Below are 11,836 nucleotides of genomic sequence, written 5' to 3' on the forward strand. Positions count from 1 at the left end.
ACCTCTCTCCCCCAGTTGTGACAACCATTAATGTCTCCAGATGTTGGGGTGGGGGGCTGGGCAGAAGTTGCCTTGGTTGAGAAACACTGTGATGCCTCGAGTTCTCCACGATAAAGTTTTTGTGTGTGGGTTAGAGCCTGGGCATGTGTTTATACACGTACTTCTCTCAAAGTCCTGTATGCATGCTTAAGAATGAAACATACCTACACGGGCATGTGAAACAAAAAGAGTGATCCTTCCCCCATTTCATTATACTCCCCACAGACTGTGTATGTTTCGACTGGCTTTTGCTTTGGGGTACACAAACATAAATGCATATCCTTTTTAATAAAAGTGAGACCTTGCTCTACACAATGTTTTGCAGCTTCGTGTTTTTCACATAATGGATGGTGGATGTCTTTCCATATCAGTGCATGTTGATCTGTCTCTCTAAAATGCTTTATGTGACATGTATGATACATATGATATATCCTCATAAAAATTCTCAAACAGTACAGAGTATGTAAAGTAAGCTTGTTTTGTTCCCCTTAACTCTTTCTGTCAGTCAGGAAAAGAGAAAACCATGCTAGGTATTTCAGCAAAGCTAATTTACTATAGGAACGTGATCAAATTAGTGCTGGACTACAAAAGCAGAAAAGGCACAGTGTGGGACCACAGAGCTAACACGGCAGGAAACAGTAACTTAGCCCTGGGGCCGGGAGGACGGGGGGGGGGGGGGGGGGACACGACAGAACCGAGCACCTGGAGGAGTGATCCCAGCAGGCAGCTACCATTCCTGGGGACACTGAAAGATGCTGGAAGTCAGAGCAGCTCTCAAAGCCATGATGAGGGGCTCATGTAGGCTGATGTGCAGGAACAGAAATCGAATGGAAAGGAACAAGTACCTCCTTTCTCCTTCGTATTTTATATTAGATGCTTGTGTGGTCAACTTGACAGTTTAGTCTTTAGATTGTAGAAGATTCGGGTGGTGCCAGCATTGAGTTAGAGACATGAATAGTTAACGTTGCCTGAAGATGGGTCCAGTAGCTCACTCAGAAGGATTCCCTGGCCGGTGGGTGAGGGAGAGGCTCGGTACAAAGGAAGATTGTGTCTTGTCACTGTCTGGAGGGGTGTTTGCAGCTGCTAGCTTACACTCCAAGCCGACCTTTCTCAGCTCTGCTTTGAACCTTGGGGCCAGGACTCTGCAGACTACATTTGTCCTTTGTCAGCTGGTGCCCTGTTGGGTTCCTCCAATTAGGGACAGAGGAGAGCACCTGGAAGTCAAGAAGAAGGGACTTACTCCTTGTTTGTCTGTTCTGTCAGCGCCTCTCTGGTAATGGCTCTTCGTCCCGGCATCAGCAATGGGTCCCAGGCTCCATCCAACTCGAGGGGGTGCTCCCAGAGCTGGCCTACAGTGCCTCCTCGGAGGTCTGAGATCAGCTCTGGAGACCTCTAACCCTGAGCCTCTAGGTCTGGAAAACTGGCTTACTCCCTCTATTCCCCTAGCCAAGGGACACCACTGCTTTCTGCTAGTTCCCTCTGTGTTAGCTCAGACCCCTTTCTGCCTTTTCACCTATTGAACCAGTTTCCTATGTTAAATTCTCTGTTAAAGTACCTAATGCAGTGTCTCCCTTCCTGGACTATCCCTACCTGCTATATCCCTGCTCTCCAGATTAACTCCTCCCCCCTCTTCCTATGCATTTTCCTGCCCTGTCTTCATCCAGAGCCATTCCATTAAGGACTTCTCACTTTTTAAAGGGCCCACCCCTCGTTCTCACATAGCATGTGCCCACCCTGTACATCACACATAACTTGTGTACACCTGTGTCAGATTTCACCTGAGGAGCAGGTGTATGGTTGACCTGAGTCACTTTTTTATATACTGAGATTTTGTCATTTTGCTTGTTTTTGACAATCAGTACCTTTTCCTTTTCTCATGTGTCATACATCTTAAAGATAAATTTTATTTTATAATACTTCTAGACTTAGAGAAAAGGTGCAGGGGTAGTATGGAATGTATGAAATGTTCCCATGTGTACCCCCCGCCCTCCCCGTTGTTAGTGTCTTATGTTGGGATAGTACATTTGTCACGACCGATGACCCAGACTCTCATGGGTTACTGTTAACCAGAGTCCATATTTTATTCAGCTGTTCTTAGTTTTTACCTTGTGTCTGTTTTCTGTTCCAGAATCCTTTCCAAGATACCACATTATATTTTGTCGTCCTGTCCTGGGCTCCTTGTGGCTGTGACAATTTCAGGTTTTTCTTATTTTTGTTGCCCTCACCAGTTTTGAGGAATACTGGTCAGGTGTTTTGTAGAATGTCTGTATTGGAATTTATCTGATGTTTTTCATCATGATTAGGCTGGGATTATCTCCTACGTATAGTCTGGGCCCAGGAGAAGTTTATAATCTCTGGGCCCAGAGTGTCCAGTGCGTGAAACAGCCCATGTGCACATTCACATAGCCGCACTTGGAGGCATCTCTCTGCTTTTATAGAATGCACCTATTCTGCAACTTGCTGGCTGTCCCAGGGCCCACGTGTTGGCAGTCTTTCCACGTGCATGTCCAGGCTCAGCCTTTGAGAAGACTACAAGGTATCCGGTTTTATGAAGATGCCAGATTTGGGGAGTCAGTCTCTTGCAGGTGGACATTTCGGCTGTTTGCAGCTATTTTGACTGTTGCAGACAGTGTTTCACATTTTGTGCACAAGTATGAGTCTGCCTGTAGCAAATTCCTAGAAGGGGCCTTGTTGGCGTGAGCCTGCCTGTTTCACATCCTGACAGGCGCTGCCAGATCGCCCCGCGAAGCCCACGCCACGTCAGCAAGATGGAAGGTGTTTCACAAGACGATGAATCTGGAACAGTGTTCCTCACAGAGGCGCCATGGCCCAGCAGCTCTTTAGGCGCTTTTCCTTTCTTCAGTGAAGGCTTTCTAGTGAGTCCCTGGAGCAGCTAGTAAACAGAACAAAAGAAGAAACCCAGAACCCTGTTTTCTACGAAAGTCTTGCTTTGGGCTTTGAATGATCCTTCGGGTGTCTCTGTGTCGGTTGGCTTGAGGCATTTTTACTGGTCCCAGTGAAATTGCCGGTGGAATGTCAATGGTCAGAAATTTAGTATTTCTTTTTTGCTTTGTAAGAAGTTAGTCGTAGAATACTTGTTTTTAAAGTAGACTTTATAGTGTTAAGAGAAACAGATTTAATGTATGAAATAATCAGAATCCTGTTACCAAGCTGCCCACCTTCTTAACCATTTTAATGCTGTTGTTAATAGAAAGAATGACGAGTGTGAGCCATAAAACGTTCTGGCAGGTGAATAAATTGGTGGATCAGAAGCTCCAAAATGTAGATCCAATACTTTAAAAAGCCTCACTGTTTTGATAATTACCACAAGCCCGTTCTCCCAGGGACTGTCGTATGTAAGAGATTCTGCCTTCAGTTGTGTGACAAACCACCATCCAGAGACGAGCTTGGAGTCCGACAGTTAACAGATCTTGCTGAGTGTGTAGTTGCTGACGGAGAAGGGGCTGGGTGCTGAGGTTAGACCTTTTATCGTATTTTCCATAAAGCCCTTTTTGCTTCCATGTGTTTACTGATTTTTTATCTTCAGAGGGAGCACTTTAGTTGCAACAAGCGATTCATTTTAAAAACTTGTAAAGAGCAGTATTCAAGTCAAGGAACGTTTGTACCAGTTCGGGTGAGGCCCCTGGTTTATGGAGGGAAGTCTGAGACTTCAGATGGGGAGTCAGGGAGACTCCTGAGAGGAAGGTGCCCTTCAGCCAAAGAGCTACAGGATGGACGCAGGGGCTCAACTGGTATCGGGGCCCCGAGGTGGAGAGCAGCTGGGGCTAGATGGGAGGAGGAAGAAAAAAAAGAGAGGAAGGCGGGGGTGCGCAGGGTCCTATCCTAGAAGTAACAGGTCGCTGGAGGGGTTAGGCCTCCAGGGCCACTTCTTGGTTTTGGAAGGTCAGTCAGTCTGCTCTGCAGAGAACACATTGTAGGGGGAGCAAGCGAGCAGGGATCAGGGGTGCTTAGGAGGAGGTGCGGGGTAGAGGGAGGCAGGTGGGTGCGGGATCTAGCTCTAGGTGGTGGAAGCTGAGACGTTCTTTTGATTGGAAGGTAGGGGGTGAGAGAAAAGGGAATTGCAGCTGGCTGCCAGGTTTTGCTTTATCTAATGGCTAGATAGTGGTGCCACTTGGAGGGAAGAAGAGGGGAAGAGCAGGTTGAGTGAGGGTAGGTGGAAACCCAGAATTGAGCTTAGGTTTGTCACAGTTTGGAGTCCCTGTTATGTGGATGGGTAAGGTTCCTACGGGGATATTATTAATGCCTTCTTCCTCATTTTTTTTAATGTTTATTTTTGAGAGAGACAGCGCAAGTGGGGGAGGGAGAGAGAGAGGGGGAGACACAATCTGAAGCAGGCTCCCGGCTCTGAGCTGTCGGCACAGAGCCGGACTCAGGGCTCAAACGCACCAATGGTGAGGCCATGACCTGAGCCGAAGTCAGACACTCAACTGACTGAGCCACCCAGGCGCCCCATATGAATGCCTTCTGAATCTTAAAATATGTTTCAGTTTTTTTTTATCAGGGATTGATCACTGTTTAGACATAATGTTTTCGAGGATTTAAATCACATCTTCTGTAATTTGTTCCCCCCAATGACAGCTAGATGGAGCTGTTTACACAGGAGCCTTTACTGTTGGGGAGGGGGGGTGTTGGAATGACCCTGATGTCTGAGAAGGGGGACCCAATGGAGGGTAGGTGAGCTCTGCCATAAGGGGGCCAGTCTTATGGAGAGGCATTGCCTTTCAGGGTGGTCTTCAGACAAGTAAATGATAACATTGGGACTTCATACAGGACAGAAAGCTATGGACTAGCCTGTCCTGTGTGATGACTGAACTGGGTGACATTTGACCAGGTGATGTTTGAACTGGGTCTTAGTGGATGTGTGGTAGTTCAAGTGAGGGCAGGGCTACAGTGGAAAGTCCACTGGCACGGGGGATTGGGCTTTTCCAGTGTTTTTCTACAGAACCACTGTTGGCATTTGAAGGACTTTTTTTTTCCTGTGCAGGCTATATCTTTGGCTCCCCACCTCACCCACTAAATGCCTGTGATCTCTCAGGTCAGTGTCAAGTCTGCAGGGAGAGACGGTACATACCAGTTGAGATCCCTTGAGCAGCACACAACCCCAGAGTAATGATGAAGTGGGGAAGCAGCTCTCGTGTCTGCATCCGCACCCCCTGACTTTTCTTTAATTTTGAAGCGAAGAGCTGCCTCTTCGGTGCTTTGCAAACAGTGGTATTTAATGCACTGGCTGATGTCCCTGGCGTGAGTAGACACTTAGTGTCGCTTCCAGAGTAAATGCTTCTTACACACCATTCCCAGAGCATAGGACTGATCTGCAAAGTAGAGAACTTAATAGCAAAACCAGTCCATCTGATTGGACTTAAATAATACTCGGAATTTAAGTGATACTATTTTAAATTTTCTTTTTATTCCCCCGAGACCAGAATTCACATACACTAGCGTGGAGACTAGTTACTGGTAACTTAACAAATACCAGGTAGCCTGTGTATAAAGGAAGCAGACACACCGGTGCTGCAGGAATAAATGGGGTCTCAAATGAGCTGCCTTTTTGAATTCATGGTTGGTAATTGCCTGACGTCTCTGTACCTTTTTCTTCCAGACAATTTATGAAAACCGAATATACAGCCTTAAAATAGAATGTGGACCTAAATACCCAGAAGCACCCCCCTTTGTAAGATTTGTAACAAAAATTAATATGAATGGAGTTAATAGTTCTAATGGAGTGGTAAGTTGTTTTCCTGCCCATGCTTGTTTGGGTTGAGAAATGCTTTGTATTTATTTAACATCAGGGGCACCTTGGCCCTAATTCCATATATTCGTTGGTTGTGGGATGATGAAATGTGTGGCAGTGCGAACATATGCAGTTGAGGTGAAGGCCTGTTCCCCAGCTGAATTTAAATCGTCACCCCTACGACACTTCCTCCGGGCCAGCACTGTGCAGGTCACTTCGAGATCTGAGCTCACTCCATCTTCACTATACACTCATGAAGTAGAGATGAGGAAACTGAGGCACAGAGGTGCAAGATCTTATCCAGGACCATGCGCTTACTTCCTGGGCCTTACTTGTGGTACACGGTATTTTATTTTTCCATTTAATGGCCTTACTTTCTAAACTTATTTTTACACCGTGGATGGAAAACCGGCGTCACTTGTCGTAAGAAGGCAGTCGTGGCAACAGTACAGCGCACACCACAGAATCCAAGTGACGGTAATAAATCCTTCCTCCGTGTGTTTCTTGCCAGAGGCTTTGCACCTTTGAGACCTGCTCTCGTTCAACGGGAAGATCAGCAGGTGTTGAAGGCTTTTACACGTTAGCATCATGTGAACTAAGCCTTTGTTTTGAGGAGCTCAGAAGACTTGAAAGCAAAGTGACAACTGTGTGTTCAGGGCTTAATGTCATATCTGAATTCCACCTGAAGGCCAGAACCCAGGACGCGACCCACGCTTTTGAGAATTTCTTTAGGGAATTGTTGCCGTTAACTTGAGAGCGTGTGACTCTGAGGCAGGTCCTCATCACTAGAGCGTGTCCTGCTGCCCTGTGTGCACCCTTATCGTCCACCAGGGCGTAGAATTGAGAAAGGACAGGCTCTGAGCAGTGGCAGCAGCCAGCCCAGGAGAGCAGGCCACTGTTCTGGAACCGGTTGGGTTGAGTCTTGCCAAGTGTGTGGGGCCATTCTTCTAAAGGTGGCTTCACTGATCCAGGACCTCCTTCTCCCAACCAGGGACACAGCAGGGAAACACCAGTGATTAGAGGGAGGGAATCGTGCAGGCGTTCTGCGTGTCAGACCCCATTGTGTGATCGGCGTGTTCAGCTTGAAAAATGCATTTTACTTATGTCTGTAGCTTAACTCCAGCATATAGCGATCCGTTTGTTTGCAAGCCTGACGATAGTTTTTTTGTTTGCCTTTCTGCAGGTGGACCCAAGAGCCACATCAGTGCTGGCAAAGTGGCAGAACTCGTACAGCATCAAGGTCGTCCTGCAAGAGCTCCGGCGCCTGATGATGTCTAAGGAAAACATGAAGCTCCCGCAGCCGCCCGAAGGACAGTGTTACAGCAATTAATCAAAAAGAAAACCCACAGGCCCTCCCCTCCCCCCCATTCGATCTAAGCAGTCTTCATTTTCCACAGTAGTAAATTTTCTAGATACGTCTTGTAGACCTCAAAGTCCTGGAAAGGAAGCTCCCATTCAAAGGCAATTTATCTTAAGATACTGTAAAACGATACTAATTTTTTGTCCATTTAAAATATATAAGTTGTGCTATAACAGATCATCCTGTCAAGTGTAACCACTGTCCACATAGGTGAACTTCTGGGATCAAGAAAGTATATTTAAATTGATTCCCATCATAACTGGTGGGGCACATCTAACTCAACTGTGAAAAGGCACATCACACAATCACCTTGCTGCTGATTACATGGCCTGGGGTCTCTGCCTTCTCCCCTTCTCCTCCCCCTCCCTCCCTCCCTCCCTGCAACAGCCCTCCAGCCTGGGGTGGCTTGCTAGAGTAGGTGTGAAGGTGTCAGGTCACAGCCTGTGGGACTACTGCTGGGTGTGCGGGGGTGCTCCAGCTGCACCCCTGCTTGCTTTTTTTAAGTCTTAAATGATTGCCCCCTCCCCCCCGCCTTGCGCCCAAGCCATCGTCCCTTCTTCACTTTCCACTACCACCCTTGGCCGAAGCATAGATTGTAACCCCCTGCTCCCCTCTGAAATTGGCCTTTGGTGAGGAATTCAGGGCTCTCCCCCATATCTTCTCCCCCACCTTAATCGAGGGGTGCTGCTTTTTCCTTCCTCCTCCTCAACCCCCTTTTTGTACCATCACCACCCAACACTTTCCACAATAGTTCCTTGCTTTGGCCAGAAGCCATCAGGTAAGGTTGGAAAGAGTCTCTGACTTCCCTCGTTTAGTTTTGAAACCACATTCACTCACTCTCCACCAGCCTGGGAATGAATACTGGGTACTCAGCCCCGCCACCCTCTGCTGTCATCGTCAGCTGATGCGGTTTTTTAGCTCAGGTTTTGATAGTGAAAAGAACAGTCACCAGGGGTACTCAGACCTGCCAGCTCTCAAAGTTCTTGGTGTCAAACTTGGAGCAAGGCCACAGAGGACACGTGTAAGCACACACAATCCCTCTGAATGAATGGTTTTCTTTCCCGGTCATTGCTTTTGCTTTTAAAAATTGAAGAAGTTTTAAACAGGGTTCTCCTGCAGTCCCCTTGCAGTCCGTTTGGGTCTAGTTGGGAATGTAGCAACGGGAACAGAAGGAGCCTTGAATTCGGTGCAGACTTTGGTCTTGGTGCTGCTGCTTCTCACGGTCCTCAGCAGGGACAGAGAAAGAACTCGGTGTGCACAGCAGATCCCTGAAATTGGCGGGCTTGACTTCCTGGCAAATTGCTGCGTTTTCCCACTTTTCTGTTCAGGACCACTAAATGCTGAGATGTGGATGCATACCGAAATAAAAGCGATTCATTGTGTTCTAAAGCTTTTTTTTTTTTTTTTAATTTAGTGTTTGTGTAAAACCACCTTTTGAAGCAGCAACTATCAAGTCTGAAAAGCAATCGATGTTTCCATTAATCTTTTTCTGGGGGAAACCTTAGTTCTAAGGATTTAACACCCTGTAAGTAAAGCTTAACATAACAGTATTCCGTAAGCAGCCTTTTTATTGTCAGACCATTGCCTGATTTTAATATAATAAAACAAAAAAGTGTGCGTTAATATTTAAGAAGCTGTGCCCTTCTTCCTCTTGGCATATAATATAGGAACTGAATTTAGTGTTTTGGATGCTTTGGGATTCAAATTGATGTCCTAAAGCAAGGGTCGGCACACCTTCTTCCTTCCACCATGGGCCTAAGTCCGTAAATAAGACAAAATGGAAGATACTATGTTTTTTTGGTTGTTTTTTTTTAATGTTTATTTTTGAGAGAGAGACAGAGTATGATCACAGGAGGAGCAGAGAGAGAGGGAGACACAGACTCCAAAGCAGGCTTCAGGCTCTGAGCTGTCAGCACAGAGCCCGACTCGAGGCCTGAACTCACAGACTGTGAGATCGTGACCCGAGCCGAAGTCGGAGGCTTAACTGACTGAGCCACCCAGGCATCCCACTGTGTTGATGTGTAGTGAGAGAAAACAGGTTTCCACAAAAATTTTTTATTGGTGAAATTCAATGAGTACAGTTCTTTTGGTAATGTTACAGGTCTACTAATGAAAAGAATGGAATTCTTTTGGGGGGGCGGGGATAACATTTTGCTTCATCGGAATTCACAGTTAGTATTCCTGGTTCTCAGATAAGTTTGTAAATGTCCACCTGTGGAAACCCTTCTTCACCCAGGCGCTGGACAAAAACAGGCAGCGGGCCCGATTTGGCCCGTGGTCCACAGCATGCCCACCCCATCCTACAAGATTGTAGTGGAAAACTGGCGGGGGGGGGGCGTTGCTTTCCTTTCAGTAGTTTTGTGGGACTCTAGCTACCAAGTCCCCCGTGGTGCCTCCTTACTGGTCGGAGTTAGTCTATGGGGAAGGGAAAAATGGGACTTTCACACGGGTTTCTGGTGTTTGAGACCAGACTTTTCCTGGACGATTGTGTGTGGAGCGCCTCCTATGCGAGGAGTGGGAACGTGCCTGTGGCTGTTTTATCCAGGATTTGAACTTCCTGCTGTGGTCCCAACTGCCAGCAGGCACGACCAGTGTCCCGTAGCAGGGGCCGGGCTATTCTTTTGTGGCCATTGGGGCCAGCCCAGATGTCAGAACCTGGAGCCTGGGAAGAGCCCGATTGCCCTACCAGAGGCCACCCTCCAGAGGGCACGGCCCGGATTGCAGTCATGTGGTCCCTAGGAGTCTCCTAGCCACCTGCTGCCTCTCAGCTCCCCTGAAAGGGGGTTGGGCCGGGACCTTTGTGGGGTTTTGGCCCTTTGTCCTTAGTTTCCCTGAGGGAGGAAAAGGACAGGGCATGTTCACAATGCTGCTGGAAAACCCCAAGGCAGATTCGGGGCTAAACCTAAAGGTGGCCGCTCTGATGTGCCGTGTGACCTCCAGCAAGAGGAGCCGTCTATGCACCTTTCACCTTGTCTGCGCGCTGCCAGAACCGACCTCAGAGCTTCCAAGTTCAGCTCCAGCCTGCGGTAACTGTTTGAATCTGATCTGTGGTTATGTCCCATGGTCATGTGCTTTCCTCTTCCTTGTTGCTGGGGGTTTACAGGTGGTCTGCAGGCCGGGCCTACATTTAGGGCCCAGAAGATGAACATGTCTGGGGCCTGCGTTGCTTAACCAGGTGGCCCCCTTGGATTGCACGCCTCCAGCCCCCAGCTCCCGCCAGGCCTTTGCTCTTGAGAAGAGATACGTCTATTTTTCACTGTGTAGGACTGCGGGGTCCGGGGTGCACAGAGGTCTGTGGGCGAGGAAGTTCACCCCGATACACCCAACAGCAAACGAGTGGTGGGTCTCTAGGACCCCAGGACCTTTGACCACGATCTTGGGGTGAGGGTGGGGCTCTTGAGCCGTGTTTCTGTCCCACCAAGGAAGTTCCTGGAGCCCTTGGGGGGAGGGGGCGGGGCAGCGATATGAGGACGTGGATGGTGGCAGCTACAGCATGGACCGCGGTCGGCCACTCTGTCCGCCCTGGCGGTGAGGGCTCCCGGCTCGGCCTTCAGTACTCCCTCTCCGCCCCCAGAGGGCCCGTGGACACTAGGCCCTGTCCCCCTTCCTAGCTCGCGCCTGCTCCATGTTCCTCCCTCATCAGAACCCTTGGAAAGACAGCAGGGCACTAGGGCTTCCCCTTCCTTCCCCTGCACAGGAGGAGATTCTGAGGACGGGCAGCTGGTGACGGCGGGTCTTCTTTCCAGCGTGAGAGTCACAGTCTGCTGGAGAGGGGGCTGCGCAGACCATGTGGCCCTGGGCTGTGCGCGTGATAACCGAACTCACCCCGAAGGCTTTCTTGTGGGGACCACGTGAGGCTACCTGCCGTTGCTTGTAGTCGAAGCGCCCCACATTGGCTGGCTGGAGGTGACCTTGGCCGGGGGAGGTCTTCGTGCTAGAGCCAGCCTCACTGCTGCCGCCGGCCTTCCCACTGTGAACAAGAAGGCCCTGGCCACACGTCCGAGTCTGGGGGCGGGTGAGCATGGAGGTGCCACTCCGTGCTCGGGGTGTGGGCTCCGTGAACACCAGCTCTTTGATTTGCAAGAGAAGCTGTGAATGCAGATTTTTAGGTGAAATCTTCCGACACTGGTGCAGCAACTGACAAACCACTCCCCACACAGAACAGAGCCCTTCACAGCTTGTGGGCCACAGCAGAGGGCTCCGCGCACAGAAGGCGGTCACCCCCTGCAGCTTGGCCCTCCCCAGGTGGTCATCATGGTGGCCTTGGGTGCCTGGGAGGCTTGTGGTCCTGAAGTCCCTGCCCACGGACATGCTGTGGGTCCTCAGAGCATGGGCAGCACCCCCTGTAGCACAGGTGGAAGGTTCTAAGGAGCCAAGAGTTGCTGCCAGATGCACGGAAAACAGACCCATGTTTCACCGAGTCGGATGCAGTCCCATGCGAGATGTGCCGTTGTTTTATGTACCACCAAGAAAAAATGCCGTCAGCTTTAAGTGTAAGACACTACTGATTATAAAGAATGTCCCAACTCCAGAAATGTTGAGATGTGAAGGTGTCCAGTTGGCGAGGAGCCGTGTCTGTTGTCAGTTGTGATAGAGGACAGAGGAGGTGGCCACCTGGTGACGGACACATCACATCCCCCGCAGCCGGGGCTGCAGACCTCACCTTTATCTTTACTGAATACAGA

At 49.1% G+C, this 11,836-nt stretch overlaps 1 protein-coding gene across 2 annotated transcripts in view; it reads left to right on the forward strand.

Moving 5' to 3' along the window:
* The window catches only part of UBE2V1 (ubiquitin conjugating enzyme E2 V1), a 32,151-nt gene extending 23,370 nt beyond the window's left edge, over positions 1 to 8,781 (forward strand). For both annotated transcript variants that reach the window (XM_039229991.1, XM_039229992.1), the window contains exons 3-4: positions 5,660 to 5,785; positions 6,975 to 8,781. In XM_039229991.1, the coding sequence (XP_039085922.1) occupies positions 5,660 to 5,785; positions 6,975 to 7,121 (273 nt within the window). In that variant the 3' untranslated portion in view covers positions 7,122 to 8,781. The remainder of the gene's footprint in view (positions 1 to 5,659; positions 5,786 to 6,974) is intronic.
* The last annotated feature ends 3,055 nt before the right edge of the window (positions 8,782 to 11,836 follow it).

The sequence above is a fragment of the Hyaena hyaena genome, unplaced genomic scaffold (genome assembly GCF_003009895.1).
Source record: "Hyaena hyaena isolate Hyena2069 unplaced genomic scaffold, ASM300989v1 scaffold_42, whole genome shotgun sequence".
NCBI classification, from domain to species: domain Eukaryota; kingdom Metazoa; phylum Chordata; class Mammalia; order Carnivora; family Hyaenidae; genus Hyaena; species Hyaena hyaena.